At 38.8% G+C, this 26,974-nt stretch overlaps 1 protein-coding gene across 9 annotated transcripts in view; it reads right to left on the bottom strand.

The window, feature by feature from the left end:
- gramd1bb (GRAM domain containing 1Bb) overlaps positions 1-26,974 on the bottom strand; it is a 99,073-nt gene that overhangs the window by 7,837 nt on the left and 64,262 nt on the right. For 4 of the 9 annotated variants that reach the window (XM_055028006.1, XM_055028012.1, XM_055028013.1 and 1 more), the window contains 16 exons: positions 23,003-23,213; positions 20,924-20,944; positions 19,233-19,256; positions 16,422-16,442; positions 10,874-10,958; positions 7,316-7,419; positions 7,121-7,216; positions 6,800-6,880; positions 4,825-4,940; positions 3,506-3,668; positions 3,202-3,391; positions 2,975-3,118; positions 2,772-2,890; positions 2,539-2,681; positions 2,341-2,444; positions 549-849 (listed from right to left, as the gene is read on the bottom strand). In XM_055028006.1, the coding sequence (XP_054883981.1) occupies positions 549-849; positions 2,341-2,444; positions 2,539-2,681; positions 2,772-2,890; positions 2,975-3,118; positions 3,202-3,391; positions 3,506-3,668; positions 4,825-4,940; positions 6,800-6,880; positions 7,121-7,216; positions 7,316-7,419; positions 10,874-10,958; positions 16,422-16,442; positions 19,233-19,256; positions 20,924-20,944; positions 23,003-23,213 (1,923 nt within the window). Of the gene's footprint in view, positions 1-548; positions 850-2,340; positions 2,445-2,538; positions 2,682-2,771; positions 2,891-2,974; positions 3,119-3,201; positions 3,392-3,505; positions 3,669-4,824; positions 4,941-6,799; positions 6,881-7,120; positions 7,217-7,315; positions 7,420-10,873; positions 10,959-15,198; positions 15,223-16,421; positions 16,443-19,232; positions 19,257-20,923; positions 20,945-23,002; positions 23,214-26,974 lie in introns of all 9 variants that reach the window. The other 5 variants (XM_055028004.1, XM_055028005.1, XM_055028010.1 and 2 more) reach the window with 3 other exon arrangements.

The following is a 26,974-nucleotide window of genomic DNA, read 5'->3' on the forward strand; positions in this document are numbered from 1 at the left end:
TGGGAGGCTGAGGTTTTTTCTGCAGAAAAAGATGATCGTCAAGAGATCAAGAAACTGACATATTCCATAAATGGAAAGGTTATCGCTGTTATTGAACAGCAGAAAAATCAGAGCCTGTGTTGGCAACTGATATTTTTTATTATAAGATGTCAGAAATGTTAACTGGAAAATTTTAAGTTGTTTATATTTCTCACTTAAACAGATGAAAATATAAAAAAGAGATGGAGAAATAAGTATGAGAGAAAATGTGAGGTTTTTTTTATTTAGTAATGCTAGTAATAATTCGGTGCAGTAGTTGGACAATAGTTGCGCATATGTAGATATTTTCTTAAGAAAGCCAAAACCTGAGTTTTCCTTTTTTAAACCTTGGTTTATGGTTTAGATTTATTAACATTTTGATTAACTAAGAGCACTGTAGTTCTTAATAGAAATAATCCTCAAATATAAGACTTGCCTAACATCGGTGCACAAAGTGCTATGTGTGTGCGTGTGTGTGCGTGTGTGTGTGTGTGTGTGTGTGTGTGTGTGTGTGTGTGTTTGGAGCATACACAAAGCTGATGATGAGCAGCAGTTTGGAGACGCTGTACAGAGCCAGGCCTCCTGGCAGGTGGGGGTGTTCTGGACTTTGGTGCCTCGTCTGTGTGGAGCCCACCACATGTTTGATCCTCTGAATCACTTCCTCGTCTGTCGGCGTGGTAACAGGACTGAGGGCCTCATCCAGGTGTTGGCTTCGCATGTGGGGGAGAGGCCTCTTCTTCCGCCTCACCGTAGCGTTCTTCACCACCTTGGCCTTCGGAGACAGCTGGTGGGTCTCCATCAGGAGCTCCTCCAGCTTGGACAGCTCCACCTCTGAGGGGAGGTAGAAATCATCTGTCATGTCAGGAAGGGACGCGATGTGATACGAGGAGGTTTTATCGTCTCTTTTTTTACTGTCAAACTTAGTAGAAACACAGAAACATCTGTGTCCATTTTCAGGGAAGAACTTGCATGCGACTGTAACTTATCGGTGTCTGCAACTCCTGCCTTACTCTGGTGAGCAGCCCTGTGCTCTAATCAAGCAAACCAGCAATTAACTGCAAGCAGTGTTTAAATGTGCGGCTTATTTGTCAGAAGTGAATTAATGTCTGGAGCTTGTGCCTCTGTCATCAACATAGGTGGATGTTTGTCTTGCTGCCTGTCTGTAATCGTTTACTCAAGCTTATTTGCATTTGAGAACAAATAGTATTCAACATCAAATCTGGATTTATTTATTCTTGTAGGCTCTTTTGCAGAAAGGGTTTGTCATTATTTCAACATCAAGCAAGGCTGTATTTTCCCCAACATTAGAGCAAAGGTAATTTTAGTTCTATAGTGCTGATTTTTTTTCTTTGATTTTTCTAAGTTGATACTGTTTCTTTTGGGGTTTTTTTGACTGCTTTCCTTGTATTCACCCAAAGGACAACAAGCATCAACCCAATTCAAGTGCTCTCCATTTTGACTGAGCTTGAATGTTATGTTCATAAAAAGTATCCTTTCCTCTTGAGTCTTTTATATTTGCATTTTGTATGAATTTTATGTAATACATTGGCATAAAGTAGAGCATGATTGTGAAGTGTAAGGAAAATAATAAACATTTTTTTTGTAATTTAGTTCCTTTAAAGCAGTCCCCTCACAATGAAGCTCCTTTAAGCTGTAACCTCAATACTAGTTTGAATCCATAACAAATATGTGTCAAAAGGTGCTTTTGTCACAAGAAAGCAAAGTTAAACTTTATGACCTACATGCACAACTTCCCTGATAACTAACACAGCATATCACCCTAAACACACCATGGTGAAACATGTGATGGCAACATGACGGTGTGGGGATGTTTTTCCTCAGCGCAGATTCGTTTTGGGAGGATAGATGAACCTAGATACAGGCAATATTGGAAGAAAATCGGGCCGCAAAACACTTGAGACAGAGGGATAGGTTCACCTCTTAGCAGTACAATGAAACTAAACATAGCCAGACTTAGAGTGGATTCATTCAAATCAAAAAATGTTGATGTGTCAAAATGATCCTGTCAAAGTCCCAACCTACTGTATATCCAAAAATCTGCAGCAAGACTTAAAATTGATTTTCAAAGCTGCTTTTCATCTATTGTAACTGAGCTTCAGCTATTTTAGGATGACTGAAATGACTAAAGGACTTGTTCTTTGAGAAGACTGTTTAGCCATTTAGTTGTGACATAATCAAATCAACAAATCAACTATTTAAATCATTTTTTTCCCTGTCACAACTATCCACATTTCGTAGGGTATCAAGTGATGTTTAGTGAAAGAATGGCTACCAAACAAAAATGAAATCACAAAGTTTTACCCAGTTGGCGAAAGTTCTCTTCAAGTCCACTCCAGAAGTTTTTCTCAATGAATCCCTTTACTAGCCCCCATGGCTGCTTTCTGTACCTCAGCTCTGTTGAAACACTATGAGCCAGAAACACATTTTTTTTTATGATTATATAGAAATGTAGAAGCAGAATAGGAATAAAAGTCTCCAAAATAAAACGAAAGTGCTCACCGTAACCGACACTTGTTCTTGGCCACCCGTGTGAGCATGTAGCGATTGAGCGTGTAGAAGTAATCATGGTAGGGCACGTCGTGCGTGATCACCTCGGCGTCAATGATGTAGCACTCACTTTCCTGACTGGCTTTGTACAGAGTCTGACAAAACCAGAAATGTGTGAGTTGAATTTCCTTCATAGAAAAACAAAAACAAAAACTGAGTTTCAAGAGAAAACGTCTCTGCATCACCTGCGTTTCTGTGACAGTGGCGGTTTTTGGAGCCAAAGGGTTAGACAGAGAGATGGTGTACATTATCACTCTAGTCTGGTTTCCTGCCTCATCCTTCTTCCACGGGTGGTACACAATATCTGGATCCAAAAACGACAGTTTTCAGGGGGGGTTTTTCTCCCTAAAATAGGTGCATCAGACAAATTAAAGTCAGGGTTACTGACCTGAGAAGCGCCTCTGCTCCATGAAGTCACTCATAAACTGAGACTCTGTGAAGAGGATGTCGTAGAGCTTGTCCACACTGAACTTGTACACCTCGTTGATATTTTGCCTGCCATTCAAGTCTTCATGGAAGGCCTGCACCTCACCTAAATAGCACAGAAATAGCACAAAGACTTTTATACTTTTTTTGTGTCACGTTCTTTTTGCTGAGTTTCAGTTCAGCACCTACCCTCGTCGTGAGTTTCTGAAGAGTCACTGAGCTCAGTGGGGATGTCCTCATTGTCGTTAAAGTCCAGTGAAGGCGAGGGAACGGGACCACCAGGCCCGCTGGTGTCGTTCTTGTCCTCCAACACTAGGGGCACCGTCAGCAGCTCGGCGTGCGGTAGGCAGTCTGCAAATTCTTCTGCGGGAATTTCAAACTAAAAGGAGAAAAATGGTTTCTCAGCTTAAAAGATGTTTCACCCCACCAAAAATTTATCTCACAAACTTAAAATCATGTATTTGCTGGTGGTAAAACCCCATCAGGCACTTACAGTGATGGTTGTGTCATGGTTTCCAGGACTTGGGAGGGAGTTATTTGGGATAACTTTCTTGTGTAGTGAAGGAGGACTCCCCTCAGGCTTGGCGTCTGCACTGTTCTTTGTCAAGTTGTCATTGTTTATCTCGTTCTCTTCATTGGGAATCTCCTCACTGAACCTGGGGGCAACAGAGAGCTGTGATTTACTCCACTCACTTCCTTATCTTTGAAACATCAGCTTCTTTTAAAATCCACAACATGTCCAAAGCTGTACAGAGCCCTCTTGTTTTGGGAAATCTAATCGAGGAGCCTGAACCGACTTATGAGGAGTGTTGAAAACTGTGCTTTTCAGATCCAATTAGCAGTTATAAACAATTCATTTTCACACATCAGAAATGACCCAGAACTCATGATTCATTTTCTTCAGTTAAAAGTATCTGGCCCTACTTTTGTCCCCTGCACAACCCTGTGTGTGCCAAAGTATTCACCACTGTTTATTTAAAATGGGTTGGGATTGATATGATAAGACCATGAAGATGAGGACAAAGTAATCAAGGAGAGCTGGACCAGTCCCTCTGCTTCTGTGATTTTATGGACAATATGTAGCTGAAAAAATCCAAATAAAACACAAGAACCAAAATGGAAACCATAAATAAAATGGATTATGAAGTCTTTCAACAAAATTGTCCTTCAAAAAGTAAAAGTAAGAGTATTTCAGTCAAGGTTTAACTTGTCCAAACCTGGTTTTGTCTCATTCTAAACTGATTAAAATAAAACAAGAACAACAACAACACAGTTTTACTCCAGTTGTTTGTTTCTAAACAAATCAGTGATCAGAATTTTTAAACTCTTTCAGTTGTATCTTTAGCATTGTTAGTAGCTAATTGTTACCCAGTCAGTATTTTCACAGGGCTCACAAATAATTAATATTTTGTCTGTCACTCTATCATCCCTTTTTGTAAACAGACAACCAAGAAAGGGCAACATAAAATAAATTGAAAGTAGTTTTGTAAATGAATGTTAACCAAAATGACCACTTATCTCCTTAGTTAAAAAAAAAAGAGATTTAGAAACAACAGGGTATCAACCCTAAAACACTCTCCTCCATTTCCAGGCTCCTATTAGCTTAAACTTGTTTCTCTAGATAGTTATTTTAGGGCAACTTAATCCCCCTTTGGGCTTCAGTTTAGGAGAAATAAAGGCGATGTTACATCAATTATTGCTAAGCAGGACTTCCAACAAGCTCTGCATTTTCTGTCTTTTGGGGAGTGAAGTCGCAAGATGTAAATATTTAGAATGGTGGCAGTAGTTATCTGTGTTTTATTGTAGACGTACCCCATGGTGTTGAAGTCGTCATCAGGAGGGACATAATCCTCGTCGTCACTGGTTAGGCCTAGCTCGTTGCCATAGCATTGATGGACAAAGTGCCAAAGTTCTTTCGGGCAAAGAGGCTGCAAAAGATGAAAAAAGTCAAATGAGGGATGTGGAGAGGTCCATTCACAGTAACACATTCACAGCAGTGCAAGCAGGGTATGCTACAAATGTTATGAATAAATAATGTAACTTATATAAAAGTTCAAACATGTTTGAGACATTGGAGCCCTTGGAAAACAATGTGAAATTGCTACCTTCAGAGTTCATTTGTCTCATTTCACAGTAAAAAAGAAAAAAAAATGGAAACAAACAAAATATTAATTATGTGATTTCAATGCTAAACACACAAGCTTTGTAAAACATACCAAAAAGAAAAATCCTTTTCAGATCAAGTTGATGAAACATTTACTCAACCGCTGCATAAAATGCACACCTAACACTATACCTGTGTTAGGCTGACTGACAGGGAAGCATGGCCCCAACAAGAAAGCTGTCAGCTAAAACAATGGAAAGCATGATAAAAATCCTACAAGAAGGAAATCTGACACCAAATGCGGCAAAAGAGCTGGATCTGGGAATCTGGAGCAAGTGAATATGAATTATGCACTTTGCACAGGGAAAGTATCCAGTTAGACTGATTAATGTCAATGAATGAGGACAGAAACAAAAAACCTATGTACATATATATGTAAATGAAAAGCAATACAAATAGGCCTAAAGATGTGTCTATGTTTGAGACTGAACCATATTATGAGATTTTTAGAATTAAAATATAAATAAAAGCCAAACTAGAACCATAATTACCAGCAGGGTTTCCCCCAAATGTATTGTAAGCCTGGCGGACCACCAGGCTTTACTTGACCCCCAACCAGGTAAAGCATCCTTTTTTTAAATTTATTTTAATACACCAGTAACAGTGACAGCAAAGAGGAGTTAAGCTATGTTTACATATAATAAAACATCAGTAACCTCTAGCAGACAATTATCTAGTTAAAAAAGATAATGACATTTATTCTACATACAAGACCAGTTTTATTAAGTGCACTGCTATATTTTCTTTGTTGTTGATGTTGTATCTACACATTTTTCTGTCAATTTTTTAACACAAAAACACAGTGGGGCAATTGGTGGACTTCCATAGCACTCCTACCACCAGGCTTAACTAGTTTTCTGAGGGAAACCCTGACCGTCTAAACAGAGAAAACCACAGTTCCAAGTGAGCTTAAGAAAAGCTGTCATGGACTGACTGGATGAAAGGAGGATTCTATGAGGAATAAAAAAGCCAAAGAGATGGTGCTGGAACATCTGTTTGATAGCAGTCCTTCAGAAATATTTAGATGGCTGTAGAGAACAAACTAACTTCCATAGTCACCAATGATCCTGGATTGCATGACCTGTACAGGTGCAGTTTCTATAGGAAATACACGGCTGGACTCTGAAGTTTTAGACACTTTCCTGACTCCATCGATCCCAGGGATCACTAAGGCAATTTTCAGTGTGATGGTGAATCCATGCACCAAGCTGGGCACATTAAAACCATTTAGTAACACTGCCATCAAAAAGTCTCAACCCTGACTAGAAAAACCTAGAAAAAAAATATTCCTGCAAAGCTGACCTGTTAATGCTGAAAAATGATTCATGAAGAATATATTTTCACACACACAAAAATACCCCAATTCATTAGTCAATTTCTTAATCTGCTTGATCTGAAAATAGATTTGTCATTTATGATTTTTTTAAAAAGGTATATCTTTCAAAGCCAGGATATTTAGAGCTTTCTTTGTCATGTTAGTGATTTTAATTTTTAATAGCCCCCTCCCCTCAAAACATCCCAAATAATAACTAAAAAATGACTAAAGCTTCTCTGATGTTCGCAGGTCCATATTATATCTTTACCAAGGCTTGGAGGATGAAAAAGTGGATATAATTCATCTACCTTCTCAAGCAGGGCATTCTGCCAGAGTCTGAACATCATCATGTAGGTTCTGTCTCTGGCTCCAAATGAGGTAAAGAAGTGCTGCAAGGCATAGAAAAAAAACTGTTAAAGCTCTCTAAAGACATTAGTTAGAAAATAAAAATCTAAAAAAGAGTCACATTATTTTTCAACCCCCTTGTCAGCTGAGGTTTTACTCTTTGTGGTATTTTCAGACCACAAACAGAGAGTGGTCTAGAGCACCTTTCAGTGTTCAGAACATGCCCCCCCTACTGGTGATAAAAGACAAATCATTGTGCTCACTATGAATGAAAACGTCCTCACCTTCTCGCTGTCTGTGCAGACCTGGATGGCATTGGGAATGAGTCGAGCAGTCTTCTCTTTCGTCATTGAACAGATGTCCTTTAGCCGCACTGTCAGCTGAACACACAAGCACAAATTATACATCTGCATACGCACCCTCGTTCCGTAGCATTGATAATGAAATTACAAAGATGCATAAACAGTGTTTGGTCGTACAAGAGTTTCCCAGCGAAAGATGTTGCTATAAAAACAGATCCAGTTCTCAGAGAGGTAGAGCCGTCCCTGCAGGAGGATGTCCCGCTGAAGAGCACAGGAGTAGTCTACAACATACACACATGCAAGGGTCAAAATGTCAAAGAAAAGACATTGCTGTGTAAAGCAAACGAGAAATAATGCTCAGTAAAAAAAGTAACTGAAATTCAACATACAATAATACAACAAGGGCAAACCTGCAAGAAGCTAAGACTAAGTACTAAATATTAAAAAATGCCCTAAGCTAAAGCTGGACTGCAATGTGTGAACATGCTGAGGCATCTGCTTTTAGAAAGTGGAAGAAAAAGTAGGCAAAATTACTGATTCCAACATTTTTGCTGTGGTGTGCAGTACATCTTGTAGATAGTTGCCCATACTATCTGCCATCCTCCTTTTCTGCATATGATAAAGTAAATGGCTACAATGACACTTTTTATGGTACATTACAACAAATCAAGCAATTTTGCAACATTATTTAAAGGACGGACTTTAAACAAGTTAATTCAAATGCATTTGGAGTGCAGTCCTGCAGGTGACTCTCTTCACCAGGCTCATGTATTTTGCAGCTTAAATTATATATATATATATATATATATATATATATATATATATATATATATATATATATATAATATATATATATATATATATATATATATATATATATATATATATATATATATATATATATATATATATATGGAAAGGCATATGGGAAAGGGAGGCGTCCCACAACAGCAATGCACAGTGGCTGATCTCTCTACGAGAGGACCACAGCAACCTCCCTGAGCAAGCCCCGGTAACCATCACTGTGACAGATGTCCAAGAAAGAGTCTCAGGTATGAAAAACTGGACAGCACCAGGGCCTGACATGATCCATGCCTACTGGCTAAAGAAACTCACTGCTCTCCATGAGCGAATGGCAGCCCAAATGAACCAGCTGCTACAAAGTGGGACTCACCCTGAATGGTTAACTGAAGGGCGGACAATCCTAATCCAGAAGGATCCATCAAAGGGTCCAGTCCCACCCAACTACCGACCAATAACCTGCCTCTCCACAACCTGGAAGCTCATGTCAGGCATCATAGCGGCCAAGATAAGCAAACACATGGATAAACACATGAGCACGGCACAGAAGGGTATCGGTGTAAATAGCAGAGGAGCCAAACACCAACTCCTCGTAGACCGCACAGTTGCCCGAGACTGCAAAACCCGACACACCAACCTGTGCATGGCTTGGATTGATTACAAGAAAGCCTATGACTCAATGCCGCATACTTGGATCATTGAATGCCTAGAGATGTATAACATCAACAGGATTCTGAGAGCCTTCATTGCAAACTCAATGAGGCTGTGGAAAACCACCCTTGAAGCCAACTGCAAACCACTTGCACAAGTGTCCATCAAATGTGGCATATACCAAGGAGATGCTCTGTCCCCGCTACTGTTCTGCATAGGCCTGAACCCCCTCAGCCAAATTATCAACAAGACTGGCTACGGATACAGACTCAAAACTGGGGCCAATATCAGTCACCTACTCTACATGGATGACATCAAGCTGTACGCCAAGTGTGAGCGAGACATCGACTCACTGATCCACACCACCAGGATCTACAGCACTGACATTGGGATGTCATTCGGACTAGAGAAATGTGGTCGGCTGGTCACAAGAGGGGGAAGGTCATCCACACAGAAGGGGTCTCACCCAGAAGGAACAATAGCAGACATAGAGGACAGTTACAAGTACCTAGGTATACCACAAGCAAATGGCAACCTCGATGAGGTCACAAGGAAAGGAGCCACAGCTAAATACCTCCAACGAATAAGGCAAGTCCTGAGAAGCCAGCTCAATGGCAAGAACAAAATCCGTGCGATAAACAGCTATGCCTTGCCAGTAATCAGATACCCTGCTGGAATAATTAGCTGGCCAAAGGAGGATAAAAGCCACAGATATTAAGACCAGAAAGCTACTAACAATGCATGGAGGGTTCCATCCCAAATCCAGCACCCTGAGACTGTACACGAGCCGCAAGGACGGAGGCAGAGGACTAGTGAGTGTGAGAACCACTGTCCAGGACGAAACAACTAAGATCCATAAATACATCAGGGACAAAGCCTCAACAGACAATGTGCTCAGTGAATGTCTCAGACAACAGGGAACGGAGGTTGAGGTGCCAGATACCATCATGGGAGGACAAGCCCTACATGGGATGTACCACCAGCAAATAACCCAAGTGGCTGATATCAGTAAATCCTACCAATGGCTGGAAAAAGCTGGACTCAAGGACAGCACAGAGGCCCTCATCCTGGCCGCCCAGGAACAGGCCCTAAACACCAGAGCAATAGAGGCCCAGATCTACCCCACCAGACAAGACCCAAGGTGTAGGTTGTGCAAGGAGGCCCCTGAGACAGTCCAGCACATAACAGCAGGGTGCAAGATACTGGCAGGGAAAGCGTACATGGAGCGACATAACCAAGTGGCAGGCATAGTGTACAGAAACATCTGTGCAGAATATGGACTGGAAACCCCAAGATCAAAGTGGGAAACACCCCCAAAGGTGGTGGAGAACGCCAGAGCTAAGATCCTGTGGGACTTCCAGATCCAGACAGACAAAATGGTAATGGCGAACCAACCAGACATTGTCGTAGTGGATAAACATCAGAGGAAAGCCGTTGTGGTAGATGTAGCAATACCAAGTGATTGCAACATCAGGAAAAAGGAGCAGGAGAAACTGGAGAAATACCAGGGCCTCAGGGAAGAACTGGAGAGGGCCTGGAAGGTGAAGACCACAGTGGTGCCTGTGGTCATCGGGGTCCTCGGGGCAGTAACCCCCAAACTGGAGCAGTGGCTACAACAGATCCCAGGAACAACATCAGACATCTCAGTCCAGAAATGTGCAGTCCTTGGCACAGCCAAGATACTGCGCAGAACCCTCAAGCTCCCAGGCCTCTGGTAGAGGACCCGAGCTCAGAGGATAAGAACCACCCGCGGTGGTGAGAAGGGAATTTTTTTTTATTTATATATATATATATATATATATATATATATATTTGTTCAATGATGTATAAATACAATTTTTCCCTTGACCCATCTGTTATGTTGTTTGGTCTCCTTTTTGTGCTGTTTGTTCAATAATCGTCTCCAACAAATCCTTCAGGCCCTCGCAGCTGTGTTTATACTGAGCTTAGACTACATCAAGTGGGGTCTATTTAAAAATCAGGTGAATCCTGAACCAAACTGCTTTGCAACTATTTTTAGGAACTATTTTTAACTTAGGGATATTAGAGAAAAATGACCACAACAATTTCCAGGTTTTTAGCGTAAACACCTGGAAAGCTTTTTTTACACTAAATACTTATGCACTATTTTGTACAAATAAATCCAACATCACTGTATAATCATGTAAAATAAGAACCTTAGATCATTGAATATGTGTCTGTTGAGTGAGGATTGATCATGTTTTAATTACTGGGTGCACCGTGGCAATCCTCAGATGGCCTCAGTGTGCGCTGTCCACTCACCCACAATGAGCCTCTCTGTGTCAGGGAGCTGCTTGAAGAGTTTCCTGAAGTCCTCATTGCGCTGCTTGTATGTCGGGCTCAGCACCTGCAGGAGCAGCAGAAACACCACACAGACACACATCTAAATGCTTCCCAAACTCTCCCACTCTCATCCTCATGCTCAGTCACACGTGGCTGTTTGCTTCTGCAATACAAGCATGTGAGACAACCTGGTTAAAACCACCCACAGCTTCCGTAAGGATGTATGCCTTTATTTAGTAACGCCTTGACTTGGTGTCTGTGGGGGATTTTTACAGGTGGAGGAAATGGAAAGATAGTGAATGATAATGGAGGAATGTTGCCCAAACTATCTGCCAGGCTGTGTGACTCTTGATGCTGAGGAACAAGGCGACATAATGGACAGACTGAACATACTCAGCAGGGTGACGATTGTTTCGCAAGTGACTAAAGTTTTCAATTTAAAAGTTAAACTATCTGATTTCTGACAAACAAACTTCCAAGAATGGGGCTTTTATTCGGTGGGATGTTGACACAGAATGTCAAACATTGTGGCCTAAAATGCACAATAGTTTTTCCTCCCTTCTAGGAAAACTATCCTCCAATCCAAGCCTGTGTGAAATTTCCAAATGTGCTCCATAGAAAGAGTTCCTGGAATCTGTGCCAGAGGCTTCCCATTTGGTAGGAAATGCTCAGGAAACCATTGCTGACAATGGAGGAAGGAGAAGTTTACTCAAACAAAAGAAAAATAAATTCCTTCTTAGGAGGAATGCACAAACCTTTTAGCCTGAAATAAAGACATATCTGGTTATTTATTTTTCAGTTTGAAGTTTGAGACTAGGAGGTAATGTAAAACACTCTTCTCACAGTGTGAGTGATGACTGTGTAATGAACTGCACACACCTTCTTTTCTGCAGCCTTTAAAGACGGCCAAACACTCATAACACAGTTGGAATATTAAGTCAGCCACCCAGCAACCTGATGATGTCTATTAACAACAGACCTCTGAGCTCCAGCAAGATTCCAGCAGATATGACTCATAACAAACCCAGTGGTTTTATTTAGTGCCTGGGAATTAGTACTGAGAGCTGTGCTTAAAGAAATAAAGACAAAGCTTGTTTGCTGACTTAATCTCTTGTGACTATGTCCATTTGGAGTTAAGGTACAAAAGCCAAAAGAAAAAGGTACTTTTCTGCTTGTTGCTTACAAGTGGTGGTCAACTTACAGCAGGAATATCCTCATTGTCCCACTCTGGATCTTGGAGGTCCGACGCAGCCCATCCCCACTCCCAGCCCCACTCTCCTCGAGCCGGACCCTGCAGGAGCCACCCTGCCAGCGCCTCATCCAAATCCAGCACGGCCTCCCACTCCGACATCGTACCATCCTCATCCGTTTCCACATTCATTGCGCTAGCTCAGTTCTCGGGGTCTCAGTGCACTTCAAAGTTGTGGGTCTCCTCTGTCACTTACAGCAGTAGAGTAGAAGTCACGATGTCCGCACCCTCCCACCCCCTGCTTTTCCTTTTGGTACCAATCTCCTTCAGCACTGAGCAGTGGACACTCAGAGCTCCAGCCACATGATCCGTGTATTACTCTGTGGTTCTGCGGAGCTCTGCCGCTTCCTTTCACACACACAGGGAGAGGAGTTATGGCCGTTGCCCTCTAGTTACCCCAGCCAACAAGTCCTTTATTATCATGCCGCGAGCGTTTTCCTTTTTTTCCTGCCTACTCTCCCTTGTGAGTGTGTGAGTAGAGCGTGTGTGTGCGTGTGTGTGCGGCAATGTCCGTTTGAGTGCTCTGTAATCATTGTTTACAAGCGGCAAAGAATGATGAAAGTTTACTTTGTGGAGAGGTCACGTTCAGGAAGAGATTCTGCTGGACATACAGAAGCTGAGAGGAAGGAAAGCAGGTCAGAGAAACGCAAAATGTTTTCTGGCTGTTATGGTATGTGTTAAGTCCATTTTGGTGCCTGCTCAGAAAGGTTGAGTTACTGAGAACAGATGTGAACATAACCTACAGTTACCTCCATGTGCAAAACAACACCGTCAATATTAAGAGGGTATGAAAAGGGGTCTTAACCCACAGTGAAGCCAACCCTTTTTTAAATACTGTACACATAGATTCAAAGCTACTTCAGTATAAAAGTGCTTCTTCCTCCCTTGGAATTGATAGAATTCCCTGTTTTCCTGATACTTGATACCCCCTCTGAGAAGATGTAGGGCGCTCACTGCTTCTAATTTGGGCACCCCTTCAAAATAATCTGAGAGCCTGCAGCCCAACTTTTGCTAACTTAAAACTTTTAAGTAGACAGGAAGGTATGGAATAGCTCTGTAGGTCTCAGAGGCTTTTACAGAAAGACCAAAAAAACAAGCAGTTTGAATTCCTGTGCCTCCTGCTGGATGAACCAAATGTACAACCCATAACTGCTCAAATGGATTCTTTTTAGCTTCCACATTCAATTGAACAATGAATGAAAGACATTCAAGTTGCTGTTTGATGTCTCATTTTTTTCTTTTCTTCTTCTTTAATAAACGTGGCAAAGAAAGGGGCATTTGTGGTTGATGCCATGTCCATAATTCAAATGATTGGACCAGCAGAAGGATGACGTACATCTGTAGATACATAGTGTGTATTGATCTGGTTTATTATTAACCTGCTGAACAAACAGTGAGAGATTCAGGAGACTGGTACAGAAATCCAGGGTGTGTCTGGAGGATTGCGTGCTCATCCCAATAAAATATGGGAATGTGTTTCAGTCAGTAAAGAAGGTTTGTTGATTTTATTAGTGCAGATAGAAACTGCTTTCATTAACATTGAATTCTAGTCTCAGTGGTTTTACTGCTTGTTGGCGTTGCCAACATTCAGGTAACCAGGGAAGTCACTGAAACAAACACATGTAAATGCAAACCAAACAGAGGAGAGAAATGGGCTGATATTAAATTTGAGAACATCTGGCTGTTTAATCCTAAGACTAAAAGTGATAATGGAGGTCAATAATGCTGAAAGGTGGTGCACTTGCAAGCATGCATACACAGGCTGACATGCAAATAAAGTACATCAGTTATAAACCAAGAGACAGAACGCTCAGGAATATAATGGAAATTGAAAACAGATACAGTATATAAACAAACAAATAAATATGTTTTTATGTTTATATCTTTTTATACAAATTTGCCGACTTTAAAATAGACTAAACTTTTTCTGTTTGACATTGTTTAGGAATACCACATTTGCATTGATTTGGCAAATACCAGAATTGAAAGTAGATTTCTTTTTGTTTAGAAAAAATGGTCTTACTTTCTGGATATTCAGAGGTTCAAATACATTTCCTCAAAATGTGTTACTTTAAACTTGAAGGCCTTACAAAAATGTCTGGTGTATCTTTCTACAAACATCTAATAGTAGTTTGTTTTAATTTTTTAATCAATGTGTATCCCAAATGGCACTTGAACTTGAAGATCATCAAGGTGAGTTCAGAACCATACACATGGTTGAATTTATACAGAAAGAATTAGGGTAAAATACACATACAGCATACATAGACTTAAAACAAAGAAAGCTAATTTGTTAAATTCACAGGACTTGATTTGCGGCAGCATATCATTAGTGCTGTTTGTTTTGTGAGTAATACAGTTACCCAGAGCAATTAATGATGTGAAAAGGTGAAGTTAATACTAGTTACAGAACAATGTTAAAAGATGTGTGGCTTTTATCAGAAGTTTAGTCCCATCAAGAGCCACTCTAATTTGTGTGTTGCTACCTGCTATGCTATTCAAGAGTGAATAAAAAAGGAAGTAAGAGAAGTCAATGCTCTGAAGGTCAAGTTCTCTTGCAAATTATGAGTGGGAAGACTTCTGGATTTTCTTTCTAACACACCAAGACATTGTGTCATGTCAGTCTGGATGGAGACAAGCCGAAGCTCAAACCACCGCGCATCATTCCAAGGGCTTGTCTAAAGCCGTTCTTGTTTAGTACAGCAAGGTGCTGAGTGTGTTTGTTGCCACCTGTTGCATGCCACAAATGGAAGGGTGGTTAGAGACAGATGTTCAGATGAGTCCAAAATACCTTCATATATTTAAAATACTCTATTTTCATTAGAAAAAGAAGTTGTGCAATTAATGTAGCTTTTGTTGAAAAATTACTTAAACCTGTTTTTTCCAACATATCCCAATAACTTCCTCCAAATTGTGGCTTGCAGTTGGCGGTAACAACGCTAAGCAAACTTAGTGGAATGAGAAACAGGAAGTAGGGGTATGACAATTTCCTTCAGCTGAAAAATAGAGAAGGAGAAAGATGTCCGTGTTGCACAAGAATACAAGTCATGCTTACTCTCATGATGTGCTGTCTTTCATGCTGGGAGAGAGAGGAAGAACGTACACACAGGGAATAAAAATAAAGAAAATAAAAAGGGGAAGAAATTGCAATAAAACACTCCGGGATAATGTATGACTTATAATTGCCTAGAAAATGGTCTCACACCCCTTCAATACATTTTCTCACATTACAACGACACTAGGAAACAAACAATGTATTTCATCAAGAATTTATGTGACAGACCAACATAAAGTGGTGGACAATCGCAAAGTGTAAATAACCTCACTCATGGACTTTCAATGTTTTGGTGCAAAGGAACTTTAAACAGTGAGTCACAATTCCAAAGTTCCACTGAGTCATTCTAACACATGACTATTCTTTAGCATAAAACATATGATTGTAACTCTGGCTGTATGTTTTGGGTCTTTCTTCGGCTTACATGTTTTCTTTAAATATTCAATAATGGAGGGAGCTGCCACCATCACACTGTATTGTGGGTAATGAAATTCTTCACATTAGTGTGATTTAGTTTCCAACCCACATGGCAATTTATATAAATGTCAAAAGATATAATTTCTCTTCCATTTTGCAATCATGTGCTACCTTATGCTGGTCTGTCACTTAAATGCAATGAAGTTTGGGTTTCTAACAAGACAACATGTCAAAAAGTTGTAAAAAGGTGTGAATATTTTTGCATAGGACTGTAATATTGACAGAGTTGATCACTCTCATGCCTGTTCTGTGCATTGTCTTGACTAACTCACGGTCTTTTTTTCAGAGTATGAAATTAGGGCAGTGTGAAAAGTGGCTGTTAAACAAAAGACCAAGGAATAATGTCAAAACTAGCTTTAGCACACCACCTAGTGGTCCAAAATAAAACCTGGATAAAATCTATTTTGCTATTCAAGAGGAAGGCTGCCAGGCAGGATACAAAAGATGAACTGTTGTGTTTAAGTTGCTGTGCTCCTACAGTCTTTTCATGTTGTGGTTACCCTGCATTAAAAGGGCACTTGTGGCTCTTTCTAAAGCCATGTTAATCCCTGTCTTCAGGACAAGTAAGCCAGTAGTAGTTTGGTACTTAACCTGGACTTAGCGCAGCAAACTCTCATAAAGGAAACTCTTCATGCATGACCCAAATATGTACACGCACAAACACACACACACGCACAAACACACACACGTTAAATGATGAACACGCACAAGTAAAAACTGTGCAAAAAGAGCAGGAGATGACTTACGTTGTACCAGCTTTGGCTCTTCTGTGAAGAGAGAAAAAACAGGAAAGATTTCAGGTCTATTTGTCAATATTAAAACAAATTCAAGGTTCACTTAAGTGCCACTGCTGTAGAAGGGTAGATTTTCTAACTTTCATGTACAGGCGAAATCAATTAGTTTTGATTTTTTTAAAAAAAGTCTTAAGCCTACATTAGAATTAGGCTTTTATTTTATTTTTTGCAATTTGTATTGAAAATTTATTTTTTTTAAGCAATGGCTAAAACTTGCTTTTGTCAAAGAAAGATTTTCGACTAAAGAAAGATTTTAAAGTTAAATTGCTTTTTCCTCAACAGCTTTTTCTATAAATATCACATGGAATTCAACCATGTAATGCAGAAATTAAAATGTAAGTTCTTTGAACTGAAATGAAATACCGAATTGTTCAGAACTAGTCAATTATACTTTATCCTCTAACCATTCAGTCTGTTATAGTTTTCAGACAGCAGAGGGCAGCAGAGAAAACTCTAACAAAGAACACGTGCTTTACATGTTAGAAACCTCATGTAGCTTTGCAGTAAAACTACCATAAACAAAAGTCCAAAAGAAAAAGAAGAAGCTTATCATGATAGAAAAACATGTGAAGGACTGCACATGGGGAGAGGAAAGGGAATTAAAGGATGACGTTTTGCATGACAGACAACTGGTAATACCCGTGTTCATTTCTCCAAAAAGTTCAACATAGGCAAAATGTTTTCCCTGATTGGAAAAAGATCTCAAACTATAGTAGGAATTTTTACACACGGTCAAAGTGACGCATTATAGTATGCTTAAAACTTATTACTTATTATGACTTAAAACAAGGCTAACAGTTGCCACGAAGCCTTGGTTATTTTCTGTTGGTGCCATCAGAAACAGTGAGCTGCAGCCTCTGGCCTCAGGCCTAGCAGTGACGATCGCTGAGATAATGTGGGCTAATCTGATTTGAAGGTGACAGAGGCATGAGTGTGGAAATACTTGGAGGCCAGTGCAGGGGAAAGAGCTCCATGTACGTTAGAGGGAGACCTTTTGTTTTTGTGTTGCTGAGTGTTATTTTACCAAGAGAGAATAATTATATGGTGATTGAGTATAAATGGTCCATTTTAAATGAATTAAACTGATAAAAGAAGAAAAACATCCCCTACTCAAACAAAAAAAGAAAGTGGGTGTTTTTTTTAGGGTGGGTAATGTCAAACTATTGCAGTAAAAATAAGCCCTTGTTTTATCCTTTCATAGACATGTGCTGTTTGACAAAGAAAACCAAAGAGAATTGATAACTGGTACAGGAAGTGGCAAAGATATCCATTACTGATGTTTTGACAACACAATAACACTGAATTTCTTGGCATTGGACACAGCATGTTGTACAATAGGAATGGGTGGACACACATTTTATCCAAATATATTTTATTCATCAGTGCTGAATTGAGTTAAAGTGATTATCAAATTGCTTACTTCGTTACATCAGCTACATAAAGTACTGCGATTACAAAGCTTGGTAAATCATATTATTTAAATATATTTTTTAAGTGATGCTCTCATGAAGCCGACAATCAATGTTATAATAATAATCAATACAATAATGTTTATATACGTATTTCAGATAAATAGATACTTATATCTTAAAATTTTGTGAACTTTGTGGCATTTTATGACTCAGTAAGACAAACTTTCCATACAATGGTTATTAATTATCAACATAAAAGCAGGACTTTCACAAAGCAATCATAACAACAGAAATTTATAAACACATTCATTTGAATAATTAGCATCCTAAATGGCTACTAAAAATGGCCCAAAAATAAAAAAAAAATCTATGATTATTAACAGTCTTATTTTTTTCTTATTTTTTAATAGAAATACACATGTCAGCTTGCTTGATTAAAAAATGCATTTTTCTTCCATTGATCAGCTTTGATTAGTAATGGGGAGATTAAATACTGACCATCTTTGTCTTCATTCATTATATGTACCAAAGCTGAGAATTTTTTACCATTTTCTTCTGCAGTAACACACCAACTGTGTTCACTTTAGCCACATTTTGTGTGGTTACTGTGTAATTACTTTAGTTCAGGTCAAAACTATTACTGCTATCAAAGAACGGGCAGTCCCTTTTTCTCTTTTATGTGTTAGAGTTTTTAGAAAATCAAATTAAAATCAGACATAATCAGTATCTGCTGGTCAGATCACAAAGAAAACTGGAAATTAGTATTATTCAGGAAAACCAGTTTGGTGAATCACTGGGGTTTACCTTCATTTTAAAGTAATACTTTGCTGGATTATTTAAGTGCTATTTTCCCCTATCAGCTGGATGTATGGCACTAAAAGTGCTGCTTTGTGTGGAAACATGAACAAGGGGAGATTTGGTTTTAGCTAGGGTTCAACATATTTTGTTGTACTCCATAAGAATACTAAAAACATTATTCCTCATTTCACCTGTGCTGATAAAAAATACAATGCTCTTTGTTGCTTCTTTGTAGTTGTTGGCTGTAAAGTTTACAGGTAAGCATATTAAAAACTTAAGACTAAAAACAAGTAGTCGTTTGGGGAGTGTAAAGAAGTTTTCTTTCTCCAAGTCTGGAAGAAAACTGGATAACCACAAGGTGATAATGTCATTTCTACTAATTAGCATTTCAAAGGAGGTAAGAAGCTCTGGAAAAGGCAGAAAGGAGAGACACTGTCAAAGGGAAGTCTTTGTAGACAGAGCTACACTACAAAGAAAGAGTTGGGCTGAGGGATTCATTAAAGGGACAGCAGGGTTTTTTAGCAGGTCAGGTGAAAAAAGATAAAATCCTTACTTTAATCAGATTAAGTCTGTCATACTGAAAGGAAATTACAGAGAAAACGAAAAGTTAACCAAAGCAGTGAATAGGATGGACACAGATAGACATGGAAGATGGGAAAGTAAAAGGTGAGGCTTAAAGTTTTTATGCAACTCTATGGATAGTAACTACAACTGAAAAGAAAAAAAAAAGCACTGGTTGACGCAAAAAAATCTGAGCGCATGACTAAATTTGACAGTTCATGTAGCTGGTGCCGTTACATGAGAAGCCTGATTGATTTTTTGCTGCACCACTGTCACTCCTGTCATCATTAATCCATTCTCATGGTGAGGCACAGGCTGTCTGTTTCTGCTGAATGCACTCTCATTTGGATTGCATTAGAGTTAGGATGATCGGACTCACGTTGCCTGGATGACCTCATACTTTTATGGGTCATGTGACCACAGTGGCCCAAAGAGGTTTTAGTTGGGGTACTGCAACAGCACAGCTTTTGACCGTAGCACAGAAAATAAATGTGTTTAGTTAGCATGTGTGCAGGTGTGTGTATGTGTGTGTGTGCATTTGTGACAAGAAGACTTTCCAAGAGCATGGTCACAAACAGACTGCAATGACCAATATTAGCAGGATACTTAATTTCAGCTCAAATATGAATAGTGCAATGTTATGTGAAAGATTGTTTCTTAACCGGCAAAAGACCCAAACCTTGAAAACTTCAGGGACTTCGGTTCAATACATAATCTAAAATTAGAAAGCGTATGACACTGCAGACCTACCAAGATTTGATCTTTTCGGGGGGATTGCACATAAACCTAAACACATTCTTCCAACTGTTAAGCATGGCAACATCATGCTATTGATTTCAGGAAACTGTTAAGTAAGGCATCCCATACTTGCATTCGCAAAAGTATCATTTTCCCAGCACGTCCAACTTATTTGATTGATACTTTGTTTTGATCTGCTAAACAAGAGCCATAAGAAATTACTAGTTTCCTTGAAAAAGTTCAACGTGTCTGAAAAATTTTGTGCAATATTGTAATTTAAACATACTAAAATATGACATGTTTTATGTGCCTTTTCAAGGCAGATTTTTCAACAATATGCTATTAAAATCCATCCTGAGGAAACAGGATGGTTTCACAAGTGATGGAGTAGAATCTTAATAAATAAGTTGAATTTTTTTCTAAGATGTTGGATTTGCAGGGATAATATTTATATGGTAAAGGAGTTATTCAGCTTTAATTACCAAAAAAGAAAATTAGGTGAGTCAAGGGAGGTAAAGAGGCACTGCAAAACAAGAGATGAAGAAGAAAAGGTTTTTGGAAAAACTTATATTGTGGATCTAAAAATGTTTAAAATTCTACCATTGACTATATTACAGTTTTCCTCTCACAATTACATTTACAGTTAAATTAGCATGAAAATGTAGACTGATCCAGAAATACTGAAACTTCCAGTTTTCATTCAAAATGCTAAAGATATATTAAATAGCATGAGACAATTGCTAAATATTCATGTAATCACAAAGACAGGAAAATACAGCATCAGAGAAAAACGAAAAGTTCCCCTGCTACAGTTATGGACTTACAACATGGGTTAAAGATAAGGAGGCGAAACACTAGACATTTTAACAAGACGTCACACAACACAAGTGGTGTAGGAATGGGCATAGAAAAGTTGGAGAGACAGAAAAAAAGAGAAATGCTTACTTTGGAAAGTCGCTTGTGAGACTAGCATGCAAACAAGAGAAGAACAAAGCAAAATCAGATAGAAAAATGTAAGCAAAAAAAAAAAGAAAGCAGAAAGAAACAACAGAAGAGGTGAGCAGTATTTATCAGATGAAACATGTTATCATGTGACATGGAGCAGCAGCAGAGAGGCGAAGAGAGAAGAAGCACATTATGTTGAAGAGGCAATGACAATTGAAAGAAAACACAATCAGAGAGTGATTTCTAACATCAGTGATGTATGAGGTTAGGATGGATGAATTATGCTTAGAATTTAACGGTAAAATGAGAAAACACACAGCATGATCATGGATGTCTGTTGACTTATTTGCAGAATGATGTAAATAAGACAGAAAGTGTTGTTTTGTATCGTCTACATTTTTTCCTTATCTTTTTAAACTTGTTCCTTCAAGGATGTCTTGATACTACCTTTTATTCGCGGGTGTTTTCTGAAGTCAAACTGTGACTAAATCTCTCTCCTCTTGTGGAAATAAAACATCAAAAGCATATTCCATCAACATGCATCACTTCTGGCAACACAAAGGATTGATGGTAGCCTTTCTTCTTAGGACAAATGATTCTGCAGATAGACAATAACTGTGCACAAGTCTGAGAGGTTTTAAGTCTGACCTTATTGGTTTTACTTGCACAGGCTAATGTCTCTTGAGACAAGGATATTATATAAAAAATCTTCACTGCACTGTAAGAAAACAGCTGCAAATATTGAGCAATGTCTGCACTGGTGGCGGTACAATTCTGTGTCATATTCCTCAAGAGAAAGTACTTGATGGACATTCTTAGACATATTGAAACCTTTTTGCGCACTGTGTGCCACTTTTCTGCCTGTAAGCTGCTGGTAACTTCAATTTCCTGAGGGAGTCTTCCCAAGGGATCAATAAAGTACAAGTCTAAGTCTAAGTATTTTAAACTTCACTTTCTTTCAACACTTGACAGTTGAAAACTAGACAAGCCTCTATAAAGTTGCTTTGCGTGAAACAGATATAAAAAGCTTGAGTGAATGAATCAACATTTCTATCCCTGCAAAAAACATTTAGTCCTCGCAGTAGTGTTTGATAGGATCTATATAGCTACTGTCTGCCACAAATCGCTGAAATAGTGACTGGAGGCATATTGCCCTGAGTGTGTGCTTATCACACACACACCATATAGAGCACCCCATTCTTAATCCATGGGATGCATTGGATTGCTACACAGAAAGGTGGGATTCATCTCTCCAGAGAACGCGTCTCCATGCTCTGCAGTCCAGTGGTCGTTTGTTTTTCACCACTGACTAATGCTGTACATTGGAGTTGGTGCTTAAGTACATCTGCTCTACTGTCGAATCCCATTCCATGAAGCTTTCTACACTGCATTACTGAACTAATCTGAAAACCTCAAGAAGTTTAGATATCTATGATTACTGACAGTGAAGAAAGCTGCTTACATCTGTACACAATGGGCTTCAGCATCTGATGATCCCACACTGAGGTTTTATGTGGTCTACCACTTCATAGCTAATTTGATTTTATTTCTCTAATTTATTCAAGCAGTTATCACTAACAATTGATATTAGACTATTTTGAAGCGAGGAGATTTCATGACTGGACTTGTTCAGTTAGGCTGCGACCATGTTGCACTAACACAGAATGAGCCATTCCTTTAAAATGCTTGTAGAAGCAGTCTGCATATGAAGGTGTTGTCCTTTTGTGGCCATGCAAGTAATTGGAGTGATTGAAATCAATTATTTGAAGCAAATATACACTCTTCACACTAAAATGAAAAAAACAACAACAAAAAAACCCCTGCTGCTTAGAGAGTATAGCAGTCTATAGCCTCATTGCTAAGACAACTTATTGGCGCATAAAATGTAGTACTATATACAGACTTTCATCCACTTTCATCCACTACTTGAGCTTAATATGGTTTTACTGTTTGAAATATAAAAACCTATTCTGGTTGAAGATAGGGGGGAAAGTACAGACATTTCTACTAGAAATTTCTGACATGTTTATCTGTTGAGAAAAGATGTTAAATAAACACAAATCTGTCTCCAGGACTCACCTTGGAGTTCTTTCCACCACTTCGCGCCGACTGCACAGAGTACGTTCTCTGGACGACCTGCTCAGGTGTGGAGGGAGACTTGTCGGAGGAGTGGTCTGAACCCTTCTCCACCATGTTCTCACCCTCCTGGCTCTGAGGTGTGGGAGAGCGCGAACGTTTACGCAGGACTGGTGAGCAGGTGGGCGAGCTCTTGTTTGAGTTACTGGCAGTGCTGAAAAACAAAAAGACAAAAAAAATCTGTTTATGTATTTGTCTTTTTTTGTAGAAAGGTATGCATACCATTACAAATAAATTGTCCTTTCACAATTAAAAACATTGATAGGCCAACTCAAAGTAGCATATAACTGCGAAGTGTAAAAAAAAGAATACATGGTTTCATTTGAAACAAAAAGTCACAGAATTAGAAGGGAGAGAGCATTCATCAGAATAGCAGCCAGCAGGCCCAAAGTGCCTTTGGAGGAGCAGCAGACTCTGATTTACTCTATGTTTGTCTCTGCTCTGCTGCAAACCCTAGAAATGCTCAAAGAAGCATACGTGGATAATTTGAGATTGACAGTGCCAAAAAAGAATGAGTGGTGTCATATAAAATACTGTTGTTCTCAACTTCCAAATTAATATTTTGTCTTCCATTGTCTCTCACTTTGTTTTATCAGTTAAACACACCTAACTAGACTGATATCTACTCCTGAAGCAGATCAAAATCAGGACTTTGTAAATCAGAGTGAATCAATACTACCTCTCACCCAAAATCAGATTTAAAACAAACACAGTTTTCACCTGACTTACTACACATCACTTTAAGCTTAATAAGTTTGAGGAACTGTGTGCTAACAAAGCCAACAGGATATAAGCAGAAAAAATAAGTCAACAACAGCTGAGAAAAACATTAACAAGACAAACCTAAGACTTCTTATTCTCACTACTACAGATACATGTGAGTTCTTCACCAATCAAAATACTTGACACAACACCCAATTGTGTTTCTGTTAAAGTCAAATCATATAAAATAGAAAGTCTGGAAATCATTCCACGTCTTTCTTTTACCCCAATGAATCTTGAGTTACACCTTTCTGACTATGGACAGTGCAACAGAGATTAAGACAGAGATACTGAATTGTTCTCATACAAATGATATGCAATAGCATGTGCTTTTAAAAGGCTTAGTTTTTTAACTTCCTAATTTTGGATATGTTAAGATGTTTGTCTCAAAACATGCATGATTATGATCCTTAAAAAACCAAAAGGTTACCATCTGCAATTCAACAATGTCTCTGTTTAACAGACACTTAAAATCAAGCGCAACTACAGCTTAGCAAGAAGTTGTCCAGTTCCGGAGAGAAGCTAACAAAAGGCTCTGTAAGTGATCTGTGTGACAGCAGGCCTGCCAGGACTCGGTTTCTTGGCATGGCATTATGTAAGCTTTTATATCACTGTTGACTAGTGGCTGCTGTGACTGATCATGAATTACTGATCTGCACAACTTCAGAGCAGATCAGAACCCTGAATTATAAGGAGCAGAGCTGGCATCTTCTGTCTGACTGCTACAGACGGCTCATGGACTTCGAGGACACAAAGACATAGAGAGCTCAAACAAGATATTTATTTAAAAAAAATATACAATATAAACTTACTTGTTCCTTCTCAAAGATTTTTAAACCTTGTATTATCAATAGTTTTCACAGTAAATAGGATTTACAGGCTTGTCTGTGGAAATAGGACTGATGGACAATCAGGTAGGATCAGTTATATAAAGAAGAAAACTGCAAAGTTACAAACTGTCTAAAAGACTAAATTAATTGACTTTTGAAGGATTAAGGATGACAGTTCATCTTGGCTTGTTATGTACAAAATAAAAGGATATATTTAAATAAATGTGACAATTAGAGCACCTTTATAACTGTGCTCTCTGGGTTATAGCTAACAAAACACGTAATTCTCTCCTCTCATGCTGACAGACACGCGTCCTCCGGCACAGAAACACCCACTTGATTTTGAGCAGGAGAGAAATTTGCAGATCACCTCTCTTTTCCAGATACATGGCAGCAAACAATGGAAACACAGATCCGTCATCAGCATATGAATGACTCAACCAGATCAGTCATTCACACAACAGTTTGCTCTTTGAACCAGCAAGGTAAGTGTGGAGAGAGCGACCATGATGCTTAGGCAAGCCTGCAGCAGCGCAGACAAAAGCATCTATCACAAAGGCTTTGCTACGAACTGCAGCAGGAAACAAAAACACTGACTACCTGAGTTTTTTTTTTTTTTTTTTTTTTGGGGGGGGGGGTCTCTGGACAGGGCGGGAAATGACAATAAATAAATAAGATGTTCCGAAGCTCGTAAAACTGTACATAGCTTCCTCAATTCAGTACCTACAATACAAATATAACATAAATGTCATAACTTGTTTGCTTCCTGCAAAATTAAAAGTGGTGACACTTAAAGAAGCTATCAAGCAGCACTCCTATGTGCTTTGGAGGTCTAGCGGTGCAACAACTAATGAACCTGAGGGAATTGGTGGTTTTAATGACAGAATACCACTCAGTGTGTGAAACACATGCTAACAACAACCAAATGAAGTGCAGAATTGAATTGATATCACGAAGGCAACAGAGACAGACAGACTCCTCAATGACTTGTTAGTGATAGATTAATACAAAAGAAGAATATTCATTTAGTAATTAAATGTAATATTTTAGGTTTGGTAGACAAGTGTTTTTATAAAACACTTTACGTGACAACACAGGTGACCTTATTTTGGACGCCGGCCTATTTTTACAAACTTGGGAAAAAAAGAAAAGATACAACAGCAATGATACCAAGCGAAAAAGAAACAAAACAAAGAAGACAGGAATCTATTGATTGTAGATTTCTAAAATATGGAAAGTAGTTTTATGGAACTTAAAGACAAAGGAGTAACAAGTATAAAATATCTTTAATCCCCATCCATTCAAACACTTTCTTCCGCCTTTGAGCTTGGGTTGTGGGGGTAACGGGTACATTAGGGAAACAAAGGATATTTCTCTACTAATATAAAGAAATATCCCTACAGGAAGCTCATTGCATATGCTTATATCAAGAGTTTTGTTCTTTCAGAAATAGTTTATATCCTGTGATCATAGGTATGTAGACATCTTAATTGAAAGCTTTTGTTCATGGTTGAGCATATTTGGAGCAGATGTTCTCTTCCAAAACACTGATGGCATTAATTTAAAGAATTAATCAAATATAATCTTCACAAAAAGCAGTTTCCAGAAATGAAAATCTACGTAGCAGTTTTCTAGCAATATCCACAGTACAAACCTCATTTTACAGCACAAGTCACATTCACCGATTCTTAAAACACACATACTGGTAAGAAAGTTGAGGTTCAGAGTCAGTGTTCAACATGTAAGCTAGGACATGTTGAACACTGTCCTAGCTGTCTCCACATTGATCCAGCTGTCCTTGTGTATCAGAAATCTGACATAATCATACAGAGATTATATTGTGCTCACTGACTTGGTTCATATTTACACATTAATAAACTCCCAAGCTTTGCAATACACACTACATCATGTGGGAGCAGTATATTATTTCAGTTTTTTCAATGGTGACACCAGACTCATAATGAAGTTGTCTTGATTAACTGTCTTGTATTCACTTCAGGTACAAATCAAGGGATTTTCAATGACTGCTATTGGGGCCCTTGACTAAAACTATTTCCCAGTAGCTCTGTTTTTGTACGATCTGTTGAACAAACAAATCCGAATTTTCTCTCACTGTCCCTCTTTTAAAGCAATTTTAACAGTCAAAGGGGAACAGACTTAGATTTGTATTGTACTAGAAAGGTATTCAGATTTGAATTTGAATATTTGCCATTATTGCATGTCAAGACAAATTGCGCTTTTTCATGAATCAGGAGAAATGTGTCCAAACCTGTTGTTCACTTACGATTAATCTGAAAAGAGCACCATTTTAAGACGAATTATA

Source organism: Poeciliopsis prolifica, unplaced genomic scaffold (assembly GCF_027474105.1).
Source record: "Poeciliopsis prolifica strain line A6 unplaced genomic scaffold, Auburn_PproV2 SCAFFOLD004, whole genome shotgun sequence".
Classification (NCBI taxonomy): domain Eukaryota; kingdom Metazoa; phylum Chordata; class Actinopteri; order Cyprinodontiformes; family Poeciliidae; genus Poeciliopsis; species Poeciliopsis prolifica.